General features: G+C 38.8%; 1 protein-coding gene across 3 annotated transcripts in view; it reads left to right on the forward strand.

Annotated features, from left to right (window-relative positions):
• The window catches only part of STRBP (spermatid perinuclear RNA binding protein), a gene marked incomplete at its 3' end in the record, with an annotated part of 64,997 nt that overhangs the window by 21,573 nt on the left and 18,957 nt on the right, over window positions 1-24,467 (forward strand). For all 3 annotated transcript variants that reach the window (XM_079706063.1, XM_079706064.1, XM_079706062.1), the window contains exons 9-14: window positions 9,575-9,667; window positions 10,059-10,258; window positions 14,467-14,625; window positions 18,102-18,236; window positions 18,440-18,580; window positions 21,212-21,335. In XM_079706063.1, coding sequence (XP_079562189.1) covers window positions 9,575-9,667; window positions 10,059-10,258; window positions 14,467-14,625; window positions 18,102-18,236; window positions 18,440-18,580; window positions 21,212-21,335 — 852 coding nt within the window. The remainder of the gene's footprint in view (window positions 1-9,574; window positions 9,668-10,058; window positions 10,259-14,466; window positions 14,626-18,101; window positions 18,237-18,439; window positions 18,581-21,211; window positions 21,336-24,467) is intronic.

Here is a 24,467-nt window from a genome sequence, read left to right on the forward strand (position 1 = left end):
TTTATAATAATACTAAGGCTTTGTTTTTTTACCCTTTCCACTCTGTCTTTCATGAGTGTACAGTTGTCTAGAAGCTGTATATGACCTGTGATGGCATCGTCTCTCTGATGGCTAATAAAATTTTTTGTATATTGCATTAAAATTTTTTTGTTTTAACTTCTAATATGCTAAATATTGATAGATATTACCCACAAAACAACGTTTTTTGGGTGCTCAGTAATTTTTTAATAGGGTAAAGTGGTCCTGAGACTGAAAAGTTTGAGAATCACTGCCTTACACTGTAAACTCCTCAAGGGTAAGGAATCCTGCAGACCTCACCACATAACTATCACAAAACCGATGCTCAAGAAATGTTGTGGAATGAAAGCTATTTTCTTCCAGAGGGTGCTCACACAGCAGCAAAGAATTTTTGAAAGAGATTCACATAGCCATGTCTCTGGATTGAATGACTGAATAAATATATAATAAATGATTGAATAAATATATCTCAAATATATGTGTAGATTCTTATAATTAATAATGAAAATTTTTATTTCAGTCACTGAATTCATAGCAGTTCTTTTGGTTTTGTATTTTTTCTTTCTCTAGATAGTAAAAGTATATCTATTGTTAATGTGACTTAGTTTTTTTTTGTTTTTGTTTTTTTTTAACATCAGCAGTCTTTCTCAAGAGTTTGGGAACTGCTGGTCTGTCAATTTATAGCTTAAAATAGAACCAGACAGTTGGTGTTTCCATTTGAGCCCTGTCAGTTACTAGCTGCATGACTTGGGCAGGTCACCTACCCATTCTGTGCCTTAGCTATAAGATGAGGGAGCCGAGGTCATTGCCTCCAGACACTTGCTGCAGTCTTCCTCATACTTTCATGTTTTTACCACCTAACCTCCTGACATTTGCTTTTAAACTTTATTCTTAGAATTCTTGGTGATTTCAATATGCATTTAAATGATTTTTTTTTTCAGAATTTTGACTTCTTAATTCCTTGACTTCCTCTCCCACAAATACCTTGTCTTCTGCCTTACCTCAGGTGCCCATTCTGTGGACATATCCTAGACCTTGTCTTCAATAACTGTACCCGTGCCCTCTCCCTAATTCGTTATCAAGAATCCCACTTTGTAAACCGCCTCTCATCATCATACTGTCAGGAGCCGTACTCCTGCTCCAGTTCTCGACCCTCACCATTGATTCTGTTATAGCCTTTCCTAGTCCCTCTCCTTCCTCGTGTTCTCACTTCTGTCCCTTCTCTGCTTATATTCACGTGGCCCGTCATTAATGATCACGCCCTAGCATATACCTTCACTTTGGTGATCCTCTCTTCCTGGCAACTCTGGTTGAAATCCAACTGTGTGCCTACACCAGGTTGTTGGACATCGTTGGAGAAAAAAATACATAGTCATCTTAACTGTTTTCCCTTTAAGTTTCAGACATTAACCTTAAGTAGACTGTTTGTGTTGGCTGGAAATCATCCTGTAAAGTCTAGGGTTCCCCAGTTTTCCTAGACAACTGTTGCAAATCTTGTCATTTCACACTTCCCTCCCCAGCCCTCCCTCTCGTCTGATGACCTGATTTGCTGGAAGTACTCATGCGCTTTGCTTTCCATCCCTTGACCGAATAAAGACCAGCCTTTCTACTTGTCCACTAGATCACGTTCCCTTTTGTCTACAAATGGACATTATTCTAGCAGTTCTTTCTTTTCTCACAAGCATCATTACCTCCTTTTCTGCTTTTCTACTGGATCATTCTCATCAGCATAAAATCCTGCTATAATGCCTCCCATTTGAAAGACAAAGCTTAACTCCCCCTTGATTCTGCAGCTTCCTCCCATTTCTCTGCTCCCCTTTATAGCAGTACTTTCAGAAAGAGTGGCCTATTGTTTCTTTCTCCTTTTCCACACTTTCTTTAAAACTTACTCTAGGGGCTTCCCTGGCGGCACAGTGGTTAAGAATCCACCTGCCAGTGCAGGGGACATGGGTTTGAGCCCTGGTCTGGGAAGATCCCACATGCTACGGAGCAACTAAGCCTGTACGCCACAACTACTGAGCCTGCGCTCTAGAGCCCACGAACCACAACTATTAAGCCCACATGCCGCAACTACTGAAGCCCTCGCTTCTAGATCCCGTGCTCCGCAACAAGAGAAGCCACCACAGTGAGAAGCCCGCGCACCGCAACGGAGAGCGGCCCCCTCACCACAACTAGAGAAAGCCTGCGCATGGCAACGAAGACCCAACACAGCCAAAAATAAAGAAATTAATTTAAAAAAAAAACTTATTCTAATCAGCCTTTCTTCCTTGTCACTCTACCTAAGTCTCCTGTGACCTTCACGTTATTACGTTCGGTGGTTAGCTTTCAGTACTCATCTTAGGCAGCCTTTCAGCAACATTGGACACAGATGAACACTTATTTCTGGTATATTTAGTTACCAGATATAGCACATATATATAAAAGTATAAAATATGTATCATTTAAAAAGTAATTATTTTGGGCTTCCCTGGTGGCACAGTGGTTAAGAATCCACCTGCCAATGCAGGGGACATTGGTTTGACCCCTGGTCCGGGAAGATCCCACATGCCACGGAGCAACTAAGCCTGTGCACCACAACTGCTGAGCCTGTGCTTTACAGTCTGCGAGCCACAACTACTGAAGCCTGCACGCCTAGAGCCTGTGCTCCACAAGAGAAGCCACCGCAATGAGAAGCCCGCGCACCTCAACGAAGAGTAGCCCCTGCTCGCCACAGCTAGAGAAAGCCCACGCACAGCAGCAAAGACCCAACACAGCCAAAAATAAATAAATAAATTTAAAAACAAGTAATTATTTAACAATTCCATATAATCACCATCCTAGTTAAGAAACAGAACATTGTCACCTTCTCAGAAGCCATTTATTTATCCTGTACATCACCTCCCTGCCCCATGAACTACGATTCCTGATTTTTTGATAATTGTTTCCTTGATTTTCTTTAAAGCTTTTCCACCTTCGTGTGCTTTTTAAACAATTTAATTGGATATTGCATAGAACTTTTTAGAAATGGAATCATACTGAGTTTAACCTTTTGTGACTGACATCTGTCTGTCCAGCATTGTTTGGGATATATTCATGTTATTGCATATAGCTATAGTGCATTTTTATACCTATATAGTATCCATTATAAATATACTACAACTTATCCATTGTGCTTTTGAAGGACATTAGGATTCTTTTTATTTTGTGGCAGCCACCCACATTGTTGCTGGGAGCCTTCTTATTCATGCCTCCTGGAGTATAGATCCAGGAGTTACTGTGGGCCAGTATATGACCTAGGAAGTGGTATATATAGCAATTTATGTTCCCACCAGCAGTGTATGAAAGTTCCTGTTGTTCTGTATCCTCAGCAACATTTGGTACTGTCAGACACTTTTCTTTCTTTTTTAAAAAAATAAATTTATGTATTTATTTTTGGCTGTGTTGGGTCTTCGTTGCTGTGTACAGGCTTTCTCTAGTTGTGGAGAACAGGGGCTACCCTTTGTCGCGGTGTGTGGGCTTCTCACTGCGGTGGCTTCTCTTGTGGAGCACGAGCTCTAGGCGCACCAGCTTCAGTAGTTGTGGCACGCGTGCTCAGTAGTTGTGGCTCGCGTGCTCAGTAGTTGTGGCTCGCGGGCCCTAGAGTGCAGGCTCAGTAGTTGTGGTGCATGTGCTTAGTTGCTCTGCGGCATGTGGGATCTTCCTGGACCAGGGCTCGAACCCGTGTCCCCTGCATTGGCAGGCAGATTCTTAACGACTGCGCCATCAGGGAAGTCTGTCAGACACTTTTTCTGGCGTGAAATACTACTTTTTTTTGACTTCTAGGTCATTACTTTATCTTGGGTCTGCTATCCCACTGCCCTTTCCTCAGCTATCTTTGTTTTTCCTCATCTTCCTGATTTCTGAATATTAGTATCCCAGGGTTCAGGCCTCAGACCATTTCTCTTTATTTACACCCATTTAGACTCTTTAGGAGATCTTATCTAGTCTCTTGTCTTGAAGTACCTTCTATTCAGTGAAGATTCCCAAATGTACGTCTTCACTCTAGACTCCCAGCCCTTGACCTCAGCCCCAGCTATGCAAGTGCCTCCTCACTGTCTCCACACGGATGTGTAACAGACATCTCAAACTTAAGATGTCCTGTCCTTACTCTACTTCTCATCTGTTCTTTCCATAGTTATCACCGTCCCAGCCTTTGGAAACTCTATGCATCTCTGTGCTCAGGCCAAAAACCTTCACCCTTGAATCTTCTCTTTCTTTCACCCATATCCAAACCATCAGCAAATCCTGGCTGTTTTATTTTCAGAGTGTGTCCAGTATTCAGCTGTTTGTTTAATTTCTTCACTGCTACCATCCTGGCCTAATCTCTTACCCTTGTTATTGCAGTATCTTCCCTATCTGGTCTTCCTTGCCCCTCTTGTCTGTTCTCAACAAAGCAGCGGTCTCTTTTTGTTCCCCTTAACATTTTATCTATAATTACAGATTCATAGGAAGTTGCAAAGATAGTACAGAGAGGTCCCGTGGACCCTTCACCTGGTTTCTCCCAGTGGTTACATCTTATGCAACTATAGGAGAACATGGAAACCAAGAAATTGACATTTATACAATGTATGTATAGGTTTTATGCCATTTTATCACATGTGTAGGTTTGTGTAACCACCATAGCAATCAACACAGAACTATTTCATCACCACAAAGATCTCGTTTATGCTGCCCCTTTATAGTACCATTCCTCTTCCCACAGTCTCCCCAAGCCTTGGAAACCACTAGCTTTTCTCCATCTCTATAATTTTGTTATTTCAAGGATTTTATGTTATCATTATCATGAAGTTATCATTATGTGATCTTTTGAGATCCTCGTCCCCCAACTCAGCATAATGCCCCGTGGCCCATCCAAGTTGTTGGCATGTGTCAATAGTTTTGTTCCTTTTTGCTGTTAAGTAGGATTCCGTGGCATGAATGAGTCAGAGTTTGGTTTAACCATGCACCTATTGTAGGACATTCTGTTTGTCTCCAGTTTTGGGCTATTACAAGTAAAGGTGCTGTGAACAATCCTGTGTAGGTTTTTGTGAGCAGTTCACAAAAACGTAGATTTTTGTGTGTTAGATTGGCCAGCAGTTTTCCTTTGTTGTAATGTTTCATCAAGTTTTGATTCTAAGGTTATGAGGGTCTTACGAGTTGGGAAGTGTCCATCCTTCTTTTTCTGTTCCTTGGAAGAGTGTGTGTAAGATTGATGTTATTTCTTCCTTAAATGTTTGGAAGAACTTATCAGTGAAGCCATTTGGGCATGAGGTTTTCTTTAAGGGAAGATTTTAAATTATGGATCTAATTTCCTTAATAGGCATCGAACTATCATCTTCTTATGAGAGTTTTGGTAAATTGTGTTTTTCTAAGAATTTGTCCATTTAATCTAAATTTAAAAATAAAGTAGTTTATAAGATCCTTTTATCTTTTTATTGTCTGCAGTATTGATGTCCTCTCTTACAGGTTTTGTACCTCCTTTTTTTCTGATCGCTCTCACTAGAGGTTTATCAGTTTTTTTAATCTTTAAAAAGAAATCAACTTTTGACTTTGTTGATCATCTCCTGGTATATGCTTGTATTTTATTTCATTGATTTCTGCTCTTATCCTTTGTTTTTCCTCACTACCTTCTTTGGGTTTAATTTGCTGTTCTTTTTAAAATGTTTTGAAATAGATGAATACATTATTGGCATTTTTTCTAAGCCTCTTATGTTATCATATATACTACTAAGACTAAGTTCTCCTTTATGCCCAGATTTATGTGCTTTATACTCTTTTTACATTAGCATTTTCATTATCAGTTAGTTAAAACTATTTTTTAATTTTCCTCTTATCAGTTCTTTGACATATAAGCCATTTCGATGTTATTGCTTAATTTCCAGACAAATGAGGATTTTTTAGTTATCTTTATTTTATTTTATTTTTTAATTATTTCTTTTTTTTTGGCTGCGTTGGGTCTTTGTTGCTGCACGCGGGCTTTCTAGTTGTGGTGAACAGGGGCTACTCTTTGTCCCGGTGCACGGACTTCTTATGGCGGTGGCTTCTCGTTGCGGAGCAAGGGCTCTAGGCACAGAGACTTGAGTAGTGTGGCACGCAGGCTCAGTAGTTGTGGCTTGTGGGCTCTAGAGCGCAGGCTCAGTAGTTGTGGCTCACAGGCTTAGTTGCTCTGTGGCATGTGGGATCTTCCCGGACCAGGGCTCGAACCCGTGTCCCCTGCATTGGCAGGCGGATTCTTAACCACTGCGCCACCAGGGAAGTCCATTATCTCCTTATTTTTGAGCTCATTTATTCTACTGTGATCTGAGAACATGCTTTGTGTGATTTTTTTTCCTTTGGTAGTTCTTGAAACTTCGTTTATGGCTCAGCACTTGGTCAGTTTTTATAAATGATTCATACTTTGAAAAGTATGTATATTCTGTAGTTGGTAGAGCCAGAATATTCTTTACATGTCAGGTTGCATTTGTTCATTGTGTTGTTCAAATCTTATATACCTGTATACACACACACACACACACACACACACACATACATTTTTTTACTTGTTCTCTTAATTACTGAGAGAGGTATGCCAATTCCCCTCTATTGTGGATCGTCTGTTTCCCCTTGCAGGTCTGCCAGTTTTTAATTTCTACAATTTTGGCTCTTTTATAGTTTCAGATTTTCTGCCACAAATTCTTCTTGATTTTTTTTTCTTTTTGAGCATCCTAATCATTCTTTTTAATAAAGTTTGTTTCTGAAAGAATGCTTCATCATCTGGGTCTCTTTGGGATCTGTTTCTGTTTTCTGCTGCTTCTCATGATTTTTGATCACAGTATCTTCTCATGTACCTGTGTTTTGTTTTTGTTTTGAGTGATGGAGACTTAAATTTAAAAATTTGGAGAGAATTAAAGCCGAGAGTAATGATATAGTGCTCCAGGGAGGATTTATATTTGTTTCTGGGAGATGACTAGTGGAATTGGCAATCTGGATTATATTAATGCAATCAGGGATTAAGGTGATTTGAAGGTGGGCTTCAGTCCTTGTGAGATCCAGACTATTTCTACTTCATTTACTTCTAGCATGTGGCATTGCAGAGGCCCAACCCACAGCGTGGGGAATTCACCAGGCCTTCCCCTTTTGGAGGTCCTTAAAGTCCAGTTTTTGACCCCTGAGACCTGGGTGCCTGAGGTGCTCTGTTCAGTTCTTAGTGGCTTCTTCTGGATGTGGAAGATACCCCCAGGGGAAATGTGGCCCCCAGAGCAGGGTTTCCTTTGTCTCTCGGATCTTGACACTATAATTCTTCGTTGCCCAGGAACAGACATTTGGTCTCCCTTTTCTGGTTGCTCTCATCTATTTCAGTTGACTTACTTTCTCCTACAAGAAGTGGAGCTTGTGTATTTTGCAGAAGCTCCTCTGGTGACTTAGTGGCAGCTAAGGTTGAGAGCTCCTGCTGCTGCTCATCTTCTGCTCCTGTCCCGTCCTCGTCATGCCACTCCCACCACTCAGGCCTTATGCTATTTCTTAGCATGTTCCTGCCTTAAGACCTTTGTACTTGATGTTCTCTCTTCCTGGGGCTCTTTCCCCAAATAGCTGAATAGCTTACTCTTTTACTTTCTTTAGATCTTCATCAGAAAGCTACCTTATCTATAAGTGATACCTTTCTGACGGGCATCACATGTAAAAAAATAGCAACACATCCTCCTCCTTAAGCCTCTTATTTTTCTCCATTGTGCTCGGGACCATATGACATGTTGGGCTTAGTCTCCACCACCAGATGCAAACTCTTTAAGAACAGGGACGTTGTTTTGTTCTCTGTTAGATGTCCAGCACCTAAAATTGTCCTGAACATAGAAAAACTATTAATATTTGTTGCTGGATGAATACATGAATGAAATTGTAATGAGGATGATGAAAGTACAGGCTTCATAGGGTGCTTATGAGGCTTAAATAAATTAATTCATATAAAGTATTAAGAACAGTGCCAGGCATATGGTAAGCCTTCGATATTGTTTTTAAAAATTGTTGCCTCTGAAATGTCACTTCCTGTTTCTAGATACTGTAGATGTTGGAAGCAACTTGCTTTTTGTAACACAAGCCCATCCCCCCCCACTCCCCCCCATTACTGTTATGATTAGCTCCAGATTTTATAGCCCTTGTCCAAGGGCAGGGATGGTAGAATGAAGCTTAATCCATGCAGCTCTATTCACGTAGCTGGAGGATTTAGAGAATAGATCCATACGTCTAAGCCAGCTGGTGAATTCCAGGCAATCAGGGAGCAGCTTTTAATGTAACTTAATGAGTGGGAGAGTGATTGAATAGATGTTGTTCCTTTTTAACTTTATCTCTTAAAGACTGCATTCTGGGAGACTGGCAAACTCACAGTTTTATGTAATGCAAATGAAATACAATACTAAGCAGATATAAGCAGATATTGCCTTCTGTTGAAGAGAGCACATCAAGATTGATTGACCTGAGTGGTAAGTATTGACTCAAGCAAATGCTGAAGTCAGTGTTTACCCCAAGGGACAATAAATCTTGATGATCAGAGAATATGTAGTTAATCTCTGTGTTATTATAAGGTTTCACTAAGAAGTATCTGGAAATCTTATGGCATGAATCTTTTGAGCATAACTTTCCTTTAGGAAAAACCCAACAACCAACTTTTACGTTGAAAACACAGAGTTCTTTAAAGTAGTACTTGGACAGGTTGATGAGCTTTTCTCTGATTGTTTTTATCTTGGACAGCAGAGCTCCTGCCTTATGTCTTGACGGCATTATTAACTAGCTGCTTTATTTAAGAAATTGATTAATATTAGTTCAGTTAGTTTTTGTTCCATACCCATTATGTTGTTTCTGAGTCTTATGTTAGATAGTTTATAAGATACAGACAAGGAGAAAATATCTTTGACCTTCATAGAACACTAAGGAAACACAAGGTCTCTGTATATGAAATAGGCAATGACAGAAGACTACATATGACACTTTATATTTCTGATACCATAGAAACTCTTCTAAAAAGTTGAGATGAGAGGGAAACTGAAGAAAACTTCATGGGGAAGATGAATTGTAAATAAAATCTTGAATAGAAAGTTGAACAGGCAGACAGAAGAATATGTCATAGTATGAGAAATAATCAGATTTCCCTAAGCATAAGATTTAACATGTGGACTTTAAAAATTAATAGTATAATAAATGTGAACTTATAGAAATACTTGAAGAGGCATAAGTGAAAATAAATCTTACTGCCACAGATAACCACCTTTAACATTTTGATACATATCTTTCCAGACTTTTTTCTGTTTATGCATATACAGATGTGAATATTATGCATAGATATTTGTATGTGTATATGTGAATAAATGGGAAAATAAATATTTATAAAAAGGGATAATATTGTTTCATAAAGATTCACTTAAAACTTTTTGCTATTACAAGATTATAAATATTTAATTTATCAGTGAAAGGGTCTTATGGTCCTTGTGATTCCTAAGATTTTTCCTTCCTGAACATATTAGGTACATTTGGTAGAGTAAGTAGAATCATTGTTTTGACTGATAATGAATCTCTTGTAATTGTTTAGGTGCTGGGTCTTCAGCTCTGAAGAGGCCATTTGAAGATGGATTAGGGGATGATAAAGATCCCAATAAGAAGATGAAACGAAACTTAAGGAAAAGTGTGTAAAATCTTTATTCTTATAGATGTCAACTAGAAAAGATTTATGTCTCAGGAAAATAAAAATTAAAAAGTGAAGAATTTGATTGATTTGAATTGGAGTTTTAAGAAACTGATTGAATAACTTTTGTTTCCAAGCATCATTTGCTTAAAACATACTGACAAACTAAAATTAATGTATAGCTATGGTAATGCATATTACTTTTACAATGATGTTAGCATAATTATTTAAGCAGTAATTTTAGAATTACTTACGAAGTGAAGTTAATTTATATGTGCGTTTCGAAATTCTTTTTTAAAATCTGAATTTATAGTGGTCATTAGGAACCTACAGAAACATAGATTAAAGCAAAATGGTTTAACTTCTGATCTTATTCCTCTTTCTCTTACAGTTCTGGATAGCAAAGCAATAGACCTTATGAATGCACTAATGAGGCTAAATCAGATCAGGCCTGGGCTTCAATATAAGCTCTTATCTCAGTCTGGCCCTGTCCATGCCCCAGTCTTCACAATGTCTGTAGATGTGGATGGTACAACATATGAAGCCTCAGGACCATCCAAGAAAACAGCAAAACTTCACGTAGCAGTGAAGGTACAGTATTTCTTTTACTCAACAGTGCTTTGTTATTTTATGTTGTAAATAAGGTGCTTGTTTATCTATAGTAACTTTACAGAATTTTTCAAGATTTTAATGACAATGACATACAGTCTTTTGTCACCTCTGGATCACAAAACTCTTCTTTTTTTGGTTATAAAATGTGTTGATCATATAAAATTTGCAAAACACAAAAAAGTAAAAAAAAATAAAAACTATTGGTTGCTTATCTCTGAGGCAGTTCATTAATATTTGTATATAGTATATACTTCCAGTCTTCTTCTGTTTCTTTCTTTTTGGTTGAGCTCACAGTGTATATGTAGTTTTATGCTCTGGTTTTTTTTCTTCATTTCACATGTCATCAGTGTTTTTCTGTGTTATTAAAATCTTCATAAATAATTTTTAATGGCTGTATGATTAACATGATATAGATGTACTATTGTTTGTTTAAACATTCCCCATCATTGGATATTTTGCTGTTTGCAGATTTTTTCTGTCATAAATAAATTTAATGTGTTTTTTTTGCATGTGGTGCCTTTTCTGTATTTCAGAATATTTCCATAGAGAATAAGATCCATGATTGAACCAGTCAATTATGCATATAGGTTTATAGAAAATTCTTAAATATTAGAATCTCTCCATGACTACATTTGACCTCTTGCAGACAAATGCGAAAATGTCAAAGATCAAGTAGATGGAAGATCACTTTTCACTAAAGAAAAGTTCTGTTATGTTACAGTATGACATAAGATGTAATTGGTCTGTTTTCATAGTCATTCCAGTTTGCAAGTATTATTAATGTAGATGCAAACATTATCCTAGATGCTAAGGATACAGCAGTGATCAAAATAAAGTCCTTGCCCTCCTGGAGCTTGCATTCTAGTGAGGATAGAATGGGGAGAAAGACAGCGGGATATACAAATGGGTCAATTATTTGTCAGGTAGTAATAAGCACAATGCAGAAAAATAATAACTAAGCTGTAAAGTTATAGAACAATATGTTATGTTGTTTACAAAAGGGGTACTTTTTAAGTATGTTGAAATAGTATGAGTTTAAAATGAGGCAGAAAAAGAAAACTAAGAATGAGGGAAAAAGTGAATTTAGGAATAAGGCTAAAAATACAGTTTAATAACTTAGCTGTAAAGTATGCTGAGAATGAGTCACAAATTTGGATATAAGTTCTCTAGCATCTGACCCAGAAAGCTTTTGAAATATCAATATCAATTCACTGTCTATGACATAAGAACAGAAGGAGGAGTGTGGCTGCCCAGCAGCATGTACCCTAAAATGATGAAGATTAGTGGCCAGTCTTCCCTTTCCTCCTCTAGTCCTTTTTCCTGACTGTCCCTCACAAAGGACACCTTTAAGGACATAATCAGCCATATTCCATGAAAAGAATCTTAATCATTGTGGGGAAAAGATCGGCTGAAGGGGACAAGGGGTAAAGCCCCTCTGCAGAGGTTCCGGAGCCATCGGCTCTCTACTGTGCGGAAACCACGAGTATGACTTCTCCTGAGTGGAGAGCCATGGGGTAGGGTGTGCTGCATGTTTTCACTCTTGGCCCCTTGTCTTTGAGGGTATCAACTTTCTCAGCCTCAACCCCTGTCCAGGAGAAAACAGGCATGGTTACCCTGGATTTTCCAGTCACCTTGTTTCCAAGAATCATTTTGTGATTTTTCAGCTCAACTGATATGTTTATTAGGTTTGATTTGTTTGCCAGACATTTGAAACTCACTTTTCTTTGGTATACCAGTTTTTTTGGCCTTAATATATGTTTTTTTAACTTTTTATTTTGAGAATCTTCAAACACGAAGTAAAACAATGCAGTACACATCCATGTGCCCATTACAGAACTTCATCAATTGTCATCATTTTGCTAATCTTGCAGAAACAAGTGTTAATTATAATCAGAGATAAAACAGGGTTCAAACTTTGTGGAAGAGAGTAAAATATACTTTTTTACCAACAGTCAAATGGTGAAGGTGGGCAGAAACATTGCATGGTGCAACATGGTAAAGTAAATAGAGGGTTATGGTCCTTAATAGGTGGATGCATCTTGCATGAAAGGAGGTGGGACATATTTTATAGGCCCCTCTTCATGCTGCAGGAAGAATCATGGCCTTAATATTAATTCCGAACAAACTGGTTCTAGAGGTCCAAAAACTCCATACTTTTTTCTTTTTACTTCTGTAGCATGTGTTAGTTAATAATCTTAGAATGTGTTTTCATAGAAAAATAATATGAAAATTTTTTGTTAGTTGTGCTGTATTGCAAGTACACTTCTAATATCCTTTGAGATTATCCATCAGTTATGTAAAATATTTGTAAATGTACTGAAATATGTTGCTACAAAAACAATAAATGAATCTGATATGTGAGAAAAGGGCAGAGAGAAGTGGTGTTAAATAATTCACATTAGACTTTTAACTGTCTGTATTAAATTGGGAAACTGTGTGTCTTTAGTTTTTTTTGGAGTAAACAAATCAAATTTCTTTGGGACTCTTGGCTTTTGACTTGCAGCCTGTGTTAGCCTAGTGTTAACTCCAGACTGATAACTATTCCTTCTGAGACGCGATTTCTTAGGGAGAGCATATTTGCAGGACTCAGGCAGTGGAGAAGGTGTTTTCTTTATAAATATTGACAAGGGTATAAGCAAACGATGTTAGTGTATTTAGTGCAAAGTCCTACCTGAATACTCTTAGAACTTACGATGTAACAGAAGTATTCTTGGCCTTACTCCCAATGAATATAAGGAATTTATTTACGATTTGAAACGTTCAACAGAATGCCAAGTTCTCCATATGAATTGGGTAAATTAATTTCAAGTTCTCTAGGTACAGAAGTCTACTTCTGCCCATTTTTTGTTTAGAGTAATATTTTATTTATATTGGCAGAAGCCTTTATACAGAATGCCATTGTTTATAAAGGCTAGGCTGTTTGGCTTCTCATTTGTGTGGCAGCCGTAACTGTTTTTTGACATACCTATTGGGTATAGTTGGGATTATAAAGAAATATGCTGTTGCTTTTACACTCCAGCAGCTTTAAACATTAGTCAAAAGCTAAAACAAATATAGGGATGTTTAGGAAGCTAGTTCTGGTACAGACCTTTAAGTCAGTAACTGACAATGCAATGTCAACCAGTTTGATAGAGGCTTATAAAAATGCTAGTGCACATATTCTTCTGCAAACATCTAAAAAGCAGTTTAACCTGGAAGGAGATATTAAAAGGTGTACAAAACACACACACACACACACACACACACACACACACACACACACACACACACACACACACACACACACACACACACACACACACACACACACACACACACACACACACACACACACACACACACACACACACACACACACACACACACACACACACTGTTCTGAAAACTGTATTTTAAAAAAGATGAGAAATGCCAGGCATGAGTAGAAATATAAGAAGAGTGAACATTGGGGGAAGCCATAATGTAACCAGGCCTTGAGAGGCAGGGATGGAGATACAAACCTAAACTTGTTCCTGGTTCACTTAGTGGTAGAGAATAAACCTAGAGACTGAATCTTTTCTTTCAAGTCTCAATTATGGTTTAAGTGGAAAGCCAAAGGGATGGATAGTAGAAAGCTTCAGATGTAATTTTGTAATTAACAGGCATATTGGCTCCAAGGTAAAGAAAACTCCTTGATTTCCCTTCTGTCCTAATTTCCCCTATTGGATTGAGTCATAGAAATTAGGGGTCAATTAATCAGTCTTCCTGTTTTGCAAATTGGAAAACTGAGGACCAGAGGAGAAATAAAGAGTTAGACCATCAGGTGTTTTCCTTTCTAGCCTAGTGTACTTTTCATCGTGTGCAATTTTACTTTCCCCCTCACCTCACTGGTTGAATTGGCTATTCTGTTTCTCTACCTCTCATCTCCAAATTAAATGAACCCAGGGTAGCCTCAGGTTTGCATTTCTGTTTTCCATTATTTAAATCTAATTACTCGGAGGAGGTTTCCCCCATTTTCCATGGTGACACTCTGGTAGGTAAAACTTTTTTAACCAAGGATTTATAGATTTAGCACCATCTTTCTCTTTCTGCAAGGTGTTTCATGGTTTCAAATGTTGTGGGTTTGAAACTGTTGTTCTCAGTATTTCATCTATTCTCTGTGGTGTCTGGTGTTTGAATAAAACTGAATCTTAATGTAATTTGTACAGGTACTGCAGGCAATGGGATACCCAACGGGCTTTGACGCAGATATTGAATGTATGAGTTCCGATGAAAAGTCAGATAATGAAGGCAAAAATGAAACAGTGTCTTCAAACTCAAGCAATAATACTGGAAATTCTACAACTGAAACCTCCAGTACCTTAGAGGTATACTTTTATTTTTTTTTCCTTGGAAAAAAAGTAATGTATGTTCATTGTCAAAAATTTGAGTAATGGAGAAGTATAAATGAGACAATCAAAAGCATATACAAGTGTATGTATTCCAGAGGCAGCCATTATTAATATTTTGCTTTATTTATATCCAGCCTTTTTTCTATGTGTATTTTTTATGAAGGCAATCATATTTTCATATAGTTTTACATCTTGTTTTTTCACTTAACTCTAAAAATCGCTGTAAACATAACTGTATACTGTACAACACATGGATGTATCCTAATTTAACTAGCATTTCTCCTTTGCTGGCCATGGGAGTTGCTTCCAGCATTTCACAATCATAATGTATCAGGAATGTCAACAATAACTGAAGAGTGAAAAACAAAAAGATCTAGGGACTTCCCTGGCGGTCCAGTGGTTAGGACGCCATGCTTCCACTTCAGGGGGCCCCGGTTCCATCCCTGGTCGGGGAACTAAGATCCCACAAGCTGCTGTGCTATAAACGAATGAATGAATGAATGAGTGAATGAATGTGTGTATGTATGTATGTTTGCAAACTTAAAAAAAAAGTCTAATGGGGAAATTTAGGATTATTTGAAATTTGTGCTAAGCTGTGGGGGTCAGTGGGGTCATCATTGAGTTGGTCCAGCCCTAAAGAGGGCGTCTGATTTAGTATGTTCCTCAGACTCTTGAGCAAGTCCTGACCTATGACATATTGTCACAGATAATAGAATGAGACAAAAATCCAAGTACTGAGTATACACGGCTTATTTGGGAATTCATGGGGCCCTTGCTTATTGCATCCTACATTAGAAAAATTGGCTTTAAAGTAACCGCAGGAGCTTACATTAAATTTAAAAAAGTGTCATTTGTAAGAATGAGTATCTATCAAGGACTTAGTGGACTATAATTTTTTCCCCTTTTAGTACCTGCTTACTTCTGGATGCTGCAGAAATTGTGTCCAGAGCCTTAAGATGTTCTCAGGATAGAAGGGCAAAAGATACGCTCATAATTACAATGTAATGTGATAAGCACCGTGATTGCAAAATGAATATAATAATGTAAAATCTCAAAGGAGGATGTGATTACGAAATGTACACACACGTAAAATCAAAGGGAGTAAACTGTGAGCTTGGTTTGAGATGATGAGTAGGATTTTGCTATGTGGGGAAGAGGTGGAAAGAAGGCATTCTGGGCTAAGGAATAGGAGGTATAATACCTGGAGTTGTGAAAGTCAATGTTTGAGAAGTACCAGGTGGGCCTGTATGGTGGGGACTGATGGGGCTGAGGCTTGTGAAAGCCATGCCTGACTCCTCATGTGATGTTGTGTAGGATAGAAGACATGGCACCTGGCTTTAGAGAGGACCAGTCATTCATAAGTGGTTGTCACAGGCAGGCCAAGACGGTTTACTGGTAGTGTTGTAAATAGTAAGAGAAAAAGAGTGCATTAATTATGAGGTACAGACTGTTAAGTTCAAAGGGAATTAAGAGAGCAGTGTGGGCTAAACTAATAGCAGTTATGAGAATTTGTGGAGGTTCTGGTTGTGAATCCATCTCTGCTTTGCTTCTGTATAATCTAGTAATGGGGAGGGGAGAAAGCTCTTATTCTTCATTAAAATAGTAATGATTAGAACTGCAAATATTTTTATCTTCACTCATTTTTATAAAAGTGATTTCAGATTTGGAAAGCGGGGAGTGATTACCATAGAGTAGTTTCAGAAACTACTCATTACCTTTTAAAGATGGACTCCAGAAATTTGCCTTGAAATTAAAAAGATGTAGATTATTAAAAACTCTTCAAGAAGTGGTTTATTGCAGAAGACCCAGGAATGTTTATTAAAATTGTCTTTAAAAATTGTCCAGGGGCCTCCCTGGTGGCGCAGTGGTTGAGAGTCCGCCTGCCGATGCAGGGGATACGGGTTCGTGCCCCGGTCTGGGAGGATCCCATATGCCGCGGAGCGGCTGGGCCCGTGAGCCATGGCTGCTGAGCCTGCGCATCCGGAGCCTGTGCTCCGCAACGGGAGAGGCCACAACAGTGAGAGGCCTGCGTACCACAAAAAAAAAAAAAAAAAAAAATTGTCCAATGTTTCACTTTTATAGCATCAACCACTTATTAAATCAGCGTAAAGTATTTTAAGAGAATCTTGCTGTCCATTAGGTTTACATACATGAAAATCCTATTATATGTAATAATTCATTTTTGTTCAGCATTTCTTGAGCAATTACTGGGGTAGAATTACAGACATGCTCTCTAACCTCAAAAAGTGCTCAGTCGTTGGGTCTTTCCTTTCTAAAGTTATAGTTCTGTGGTGTTTTGCGGTTTGTTTTATGTTTGGTGCTAGCCTCTCTCTTCGTTTGAGCCTTCACGCTCTTACGTGAACTACTTCTCTTCCTCACCTCTAGTCTTATCCTTATGTCAGTTCTTTCCACCACTCCCAGAGCAGTTTTCTAGTCTAATCGTGAATTTACCCAGATTTAAGTCTTTCAGTGGCTCCCCGTTGTCCATGATAAAGTCGAAGCTCATTTGCATGACATTTGAAGTCCTTTATGATTTGGCTCCATCAAGAGTGTTTCTAATCTGGTTCTGCTTTCCTCTCCTCACTCGCTTAACACAGCCAAATGGAACTTCTTGCCATTTCCCAAACAAATGGTTTTTCTTTCTCTTGGGCCTTTGCATGGCCGTTTCTTCTGTCCAGAATGCCCTTCTCCTTCCTTTCCTCCTTCTCATGGTCTGGTACTTACCTTTTAAGGTCAGGTTTGCATGTCACTTCCAGGAAAACTATCCTGTTTGCCCTAGAAAATGATTCCTTGTACTGTGTTTCCATAATATACATGGGCTCTATAATGTACATTGTCTTACAGTGATTAGATCAATCCCTCCTTCTATACTCTAGCTCCTTGAGGGCAGGGAATGACTGCTTTTATTATTTTTAAATTTCAGAATTCATAGTCTGTAGCCTACTGTTTTTACTCTAGGTGCCGTTAAATCTCTTTAGAGAGACTGAGAGGTGTGTAGGCACATTTTGTTTCCGTCTCCCAAATTGAGAGTTATTTCTTCCTAATCCTAAAGATGAAAAACAATGAATGCTCAGGTGTCATGTGAATCTCAGCTGTTCTACCTACATTGTCAGTCATTTAGAGTATTGTTCTTAGATCTTGAACACCCCAGATCAGACCCTGGAGTGCCATGTGATGATGGCAAGGCTACACTGCTCTTGACTACTGATCTGTTGAGACAGCCTGCTTCCACGGCAGGCTGGCCAGATGACTTACTGTGATGTTTACTGCTTGTAGAATTTCTGTACCTTTAAAGATATTTTGCCATTTGTATACAGAAGTGATCATGCATCCTAGCCCCTGAATGCTTTAAAGTACAATTCTTGAGCCTCTTTGTCAATGGAGACGTAGTATAATTGTATTAATAAGAAATCTAATACTTTAAAATCTTACTTGATTGAACCTCCTTTTAGGTAAGAACTCAGGGCCCTATCCTCACAGCAAGTGGCAAAAATCCTGTAATGGAGCTCAATGAAAAAAGAAGAGGTCTTAAGTATGAACTCATCTCGGAGACTGGTGGAAGCCATGACAAACGCTTTGTAATGGAGGTGTGTACCTAGATACAAGCCAACCTTATTTTTCCCCTCAAAGACATAGGATATCCTCAGCTTATATATAAAAAAGCTTTAGACTGAGTCAAATCTCATGGTACTGTTTGACTTTTGGTGTTTTCTGTGTTGTGATACATTTAAATAAAAACTACGTAGAGGAATTGCATGGGATAATTGCAGAGTGTTGTTCTTGATTTTAGGTAGAAGTAGATGGACAGAAATTCAGAGGTGCAGGTCCAAATAAGAAAGTGGCAAAGGCAAGTGCAGCTTTAGCTGCCCTGGAGAAGCTGTTTTCTGGACCCAATGCAGCAAATAATAAGAAAAAGAAGATTATCCCTCAGGTATGAGTTAAGCATTAAACCTTTGAAAGATATTACCAGAATTAAATTTCCTTTCCTGTCTTTGTTGCACTTCAGGTTTTTCTAAAGCTACTTCTTCTTCTTGGATTTGGCAACCTTTTCTTTGGGTTTGATCATGAATAATAGAAATATGATTAGTGGTTCTCTGTTCTGTGGTCTTTTAGGCAAATTATATATTAAAAAGAGACTATGAGCATTATTTGGGGGATTTAGGTCATTCTTGAAGAGGTAGAGTTTTGGAGGGTTGGGACTTTAATGAGATTCTAGCATTTGTTTAGTTTAGGGAAGCTGCCAAGAGTATTTGGGGTTTACTCTCATCAGAGTCTGCAGGTGCTCTTCCATTCCCTTTCCAGTTTTGTCCTTTGCATTATTTATTTTGGGTTTTCCTTTGAGGGCGTCACAGTAGAACTTGACCCTTTGTTGCTTCTGTTCATTACCGACGTTGGAAATGTCAGAGCTGCTAAAGGCCCAGGATTGTAACAAGGGTTGCAGTAAGAAAAGATGGCCTCCTAATTGCACGCTTTTGAATAACGGATTCTTCTATCCATTCATTTACATATTCAAAAATATTTTCTAGACATATACCATGTGCACGATTATGAGGGAAAGGGAGATACGTTAACTATAAGACACATTCTCTCCCTCGTGGAGAATACTGGTATAATAATGTCTGAATATATTATGTGATAGGAACAAGTCAAGTAAACATGTTTAGACTAATAGAAGGAAGCTTGGATTATTTAAGATTCTGTGTTAAATATGCATATGCAAGGTCCATTATAAGAGGTTAGAATAGCTCTCATTTTATAGATGAGGAAATGAGGCTTGAACACATTAAGATACCGCTTATAGTAACATAGCTAATTGATGGTAAGGGTTCCCTTTGAAACCTGGTTCTTCTCCTTCCAAAGACCATTGGCATGGTCCTATTGTATATTATATCCACCTTATAAATTTGTTTTGTGTTAATTTAAACTTCTTGTATTTACTATAATAAACACTGCTTATATTCTAGAATTCAAAATATAAACAAAGAAAACGAACTTTTACTGAGATGAAATACAAATAAAGCGTTTAAATTTTAGTGGTACACGTAGAGAGAGGATAAGTGGATTTTCTTTTTCTAAAATCTTCCAGAATATGTTCTAAATTAGTAGAAGGATAATTGTTACCTTGTTTGTTTTGGTGTGTTTTTCTCATGCGTTACATCTTGTATATGGGTCAGTTAATTTTAGTGTTTAAAAAAGCCTATGCTATGTGCAGATACTTATTAGGTAGTTAGGTTTGGTTCTAGGAGACATGAGCTTGATTTGTGTGGAGTCACTCTGCTGCTGCCAGATTACTACCTTCTACTACATTTGACTAAGCTGGTTTAAAAAAAAAAATGCCCACATGAAGTTCACTCATTTTTAGAAATTTTCCATACTAAAAGCTATAAAACTCACGTGTTCAATGTGCTTGACAGCCAAGAAGCAGTCTATTTTGGTTGGATTTTTTTCAGCCAAAAGGAAAAAATGGCTGTTCTCTGTGCACGATACATTCAACCTTGAAACTGTCTTCTACCCAGTTATAGAGGCTATCCTAGGATTTTTCAGTGAGAGATAACTGTGTATATGCACCGACTATTTAAACTGTCTGAGGTGCTGTTGACTCGATGGTACAATGCTTTTGAGGCTCTGCACCTCCTTCCCTGCAGCTTGGTTGTAGCAGGGAGTATTAGTAGTTTTTTGAGCTTGAGTTTTTATTGCATCTTTATATTAAAAAGTAAACAGAATATGTAATTTAAAACTAGATATTTTCTTATTTCTTAAATTTTCTGTTTTGGAAAGGAACGTTCTAGCAGCCCTATGTACCGTTACTCTTTGTCCTTATCTGTTCTACTTTTCAGAGTGTTGTATCTATTTTCTCAGTTGCTCTTTCTACTCTGAAGTAAGGAAAACAAAGTGGGTATCATAATTGTCATTTTGCAATTAGTGGGGAGACTCCCATAGAGATTATGTGACTTTACCAGAGTCCCAGAGCATTTTAGAGCAAGAAGAGAGAGAGAGAGAGAGGCGCGCGCGCACACACACACACACACACACACACTCTCTTGCATGACCTTCTTGAGGTCTCAGTTACTTATATCAAGAACTGGCATCCACACCTTTGGTCTTCCTGTCTTATTTCTTTCTTTTTTTTTTTTTTTTTTAAACCCACTCAGGTTCACAGCTAACTCCAGGTGGTTTGTTGTGGTATTTTTTTTGTTTGCTGGGGGAGAATTCAGTAAATTTTGAACCTAGGTATCAAGTGTCTGTAATTGCTTTAGTCAGGCCTAAAATGACTTTGGATGTAATTTGATTGCTGAAATTTGTGTGCAGAAAACGAAGTCTTTCTGGGTAACCCTCAAGTGAAAGGAAGAATTTATTTGCATACTTCTTTGTGCCAGCATCTTCTCCAGAACAACTCTGTAAGATAGATGTCATTTTCATTTTACAGATTATAAACTGAAGCTTCAAGGTCATAGACGACTAATCTCATGTACAGGCTCAAGTTTCTCATAGAGGTTATACATTACAAAGTTGATGAGATGATCTTATTTCTCTCAGTAATGAAATGTGTTATTTTTAACAGGCAAAGGGTGTTGTGAATACAGCTGTGTCCGCAGCAGTCCAGGCTGTTCGGGGCAGAGGAAGAGGAACTCTAACAAGGGGAGCTTTTGTTGGGGCCACAGCTGCTCCTGGCTACATAGCTCCAGGTATAGTGCACCCTGTGAGACATCTGCCTCCTTTTCTGGGCCAGAGTTCCAAGAACAGCCTCTCCTTTATTTTCCAGGGTTATACAGGGTTTCTGGAAACATAATATGGGTATAGGATGGGTGTGCACTGAATTTCAAAAGAAGAGAATCTACAGAATGTTACAGGTTTTCTCCTGGAATCTGCTGAGTGACTAGAGGCTTTCTGGAGGGAGGTGACAGATGAGGAGTATTGCGCTTGGTTGAGGGGACATATTTTGACAATGAGGAAGCTCAAAGATATTCCACAGATTGGGGAGTTTGGATACCTGAGCAGAGTGTATTTGGTGGGGACATAGATGACAGATTGGGTATCACAGGTGAGAAAAATGGCTGGTAAGAGCTACTTAATTGGGGTGAAGCCTGGCGATGTTAGCATTTCTTTAGCTCTATGTTGGGGAACCATCAGGGGCTAAAGAAGTACAAAAAGAGGAAAGGGGGAACTTGCTTATCTAGAGATGAGTATACACTAGATACTTTCATATAAATGATTTCACTTAATTGTTTTTAATCTTCACAGTGTTTCCTCAAGTAGAAATTACTTCCATTTTCCCGGGTGAGGAAACTAAGTTTTAGGGAGGTAAGGCAACTAGCTCAGTGTGAGACATCTTGTAAACAGCAGAGCAAAGATCTGAATGTAGGTGTTTCTAGTTCCAAAGTTTATATTCTTTTCATTTCACCACATGGCTTGAGGAAGATGGGAAAAGATGCCCTCTGCTTGCCTTCTGTTCTGATCCTTGTATCATCTTAGCAGTAGCTGTACCTCTGTCTCATTAAAATCAAATTCTCTGTAATATTGCAAGTATGGAACTTTGAACTTGACAACTAAACCACTAGTAGTTGTTGATCAAGATGAAATTGTCATAAAGATTGGGTCTTATCCCGTCATTATTTTTTTGCATAACAGTCTTAAGGAGTTCACTTAGGTTCTGTGTTTTTTTTTCTAAGAAAGAATTAGAATAGGCTTTTTTGGAAGTTCTGTGGATGATGTGGCTTTGGAATTAAGCTTCTAGAAGTTGATCCCAGTAGGGGCATAGCTCAAAGATGTGTCATATAAACAATGTGTACTCTTATTCAAATATTGTGTGCCTGCTTTGACACACAGCAGACATGGATTTTGTTCTCCTGCAGTGTTTGGTCTAAAGGTGAGACATACTAATGGAATACTCACGACTGACTGAGTTGCTGTGATGAAGGAGAGGGGCACGATGCTGTGAGGGAACGTGACAGAGAAACCTGGTCGAGTCTCTCGGGGACTCGAAGGTTTCCCTGAAGATGTGACACTTGAACTGAGCTTTGACGAATGAATAGGGGTTAACTCAGAGAAGACTGGGACAGAAGAACACCGCACACAGAGGGAATAGCACGTCAGCACCCTGTGGTGCTGGTGGGAGGGAACTTGGCTCATCTGAAGAATTAGGAGGAGGCCAACACGTCTGTAGTGTGGAGAGCACTGTGTGTGGGTGACGGGCGAGGGGGTGGGGGGACTTGAGCTGAGGTGGGTGCTCGTCCCATCCCAGAGGCTGTGGTTTGGAGTCTGGTCTTTGCACCCAAGTATATGGGGGAAGTCGTGAAGGGTTCTAAGAGGAGTAAGGAGATAAGACTTTCAGACTTTATTTGTAAAGATCACTCTCTGTAGCGTGAAGAATGGCTCGTAGGGATAGAAGTTGGCATGCCAAGACAGGTTTTTGTAAGCTCGGAGACTAGACTAGAGGCCGGGGAGGGATCTCCAGGGGGTGTAGGGAAGTAGATGGGGGTCAAGAAGTGAGCAGATGGAAGAGCTTCAGAAGCAGAATTGATGGATTGAATGTGGAGAACAAAACAGAGTGAGGTTTCAGGTCCCTCCCAGGATCTTATGCTGGAGGAAGTAGATTGGATGGTGGCACCATTGAAGGAGACAGAGAGCGCTGAAAGACAGCGTGAGAGGGTGGTTACAGTTTGATACTTTTTGTGTGTCCAAAATGACATTTTTCTGTGCATCTCACTATTTCTATGGAAATTTAATTTTTTTTTTTGCCTCATTTAATGTCTTATTTAAAGGAAGCAGCTTTCATTAAACAGTAGTAGGCAGGTTATTGAGGTGAACTCTCTTGCCTTTGGTGACGTGCTCGTCCAGTTTTGTCCAGCTGCTGGGTCGTGGGACGTTTTCCCTCACGTGCGAGGGGTCAGCAGCCATCAGCTAGTGGCAGTGATTGTGAGAGGAATCCTGCTGTCTGCCTCTCTGCTCTGTAGTAGCATCTCTTTTACATCATTGCACTGACCTCTGTGAAAGGCCTGTCTTCTGAAGCTTTTAAAAAGGAAGTTCTTTGGTAGGCTAGAGAAGATTCAGATTAGGTCAGTTTGGATTATGAATAGGTTATATGCCATTTGCAGAGTGTATTTTGTGCAGCAGGGAGTGTAGTAAGTATTTTTACATATGTTATTTAATTACATTCCTCTGCCATCAGTTTCTGCAGAAGACTGAGGCTCAGAGAGGTTAAATAGCAGGTGCAATTCAGAGTCACCTTAGTGAGACGTGAAGTCAGGATTAGAACCCCAGTGGCCTCATTAGTGGCCAGCTTAGTTGTTATAGTTTCATCTCTTTAAGGAGGTTTTAGTAAAAACCTTTGAAACTGTAGCCTTAGACAACCAGCTACCTTTTCCTGGAATAGATTTGATATACAGCCTTCTTTTTTAAGCATTAATCTTTTTTTTTTTTTTTTTGGCTTCTGATACTTTTCCTACTCTGTATTTCCTACTGCTTATTTCAGTTGCCTTGTGTCCTCTTGAAATATATGATTTAGTGAGCACTAAAGACTAAGTTGTACAACCCCCAGTTTTATATGACTTAAGTATAGACTAAAAAGTGAAAAACTTTATCTCTAAGAAAATGTTTCAGTTAGTCCCCCAAAGCAATTTACTTATTCAACATATATCTGAATGTTTTATCTCAAACAAGAGATTTAGATCTGAGCATTCAAAGATGATCAACACTTAGCGTCTGCCCCTGTGAATGCTCGGGGTCACATGGGGGTAGGAACAGACACTTGAGAAAGTACCGTGTAATACCATGCAAGCTGTGACGTCGGGTGGGCAAAGTGAACAGCAAGCCTGGGG

The sequence above is a fragment of the Hyperoodon ampullatus genome, assembly GCF_949752795.1.
Source record: "Hyperoodon ampullatus genome assembly, chromosome: 6".
Classification (NCBI taxonomy): domain Eukaryota; kingdom Metazoa; phylum Chordata; class Mammalia; order Artiodactyla; family Ziphiidae; genus Hyperoodon; species Hyperoodon ampullatus.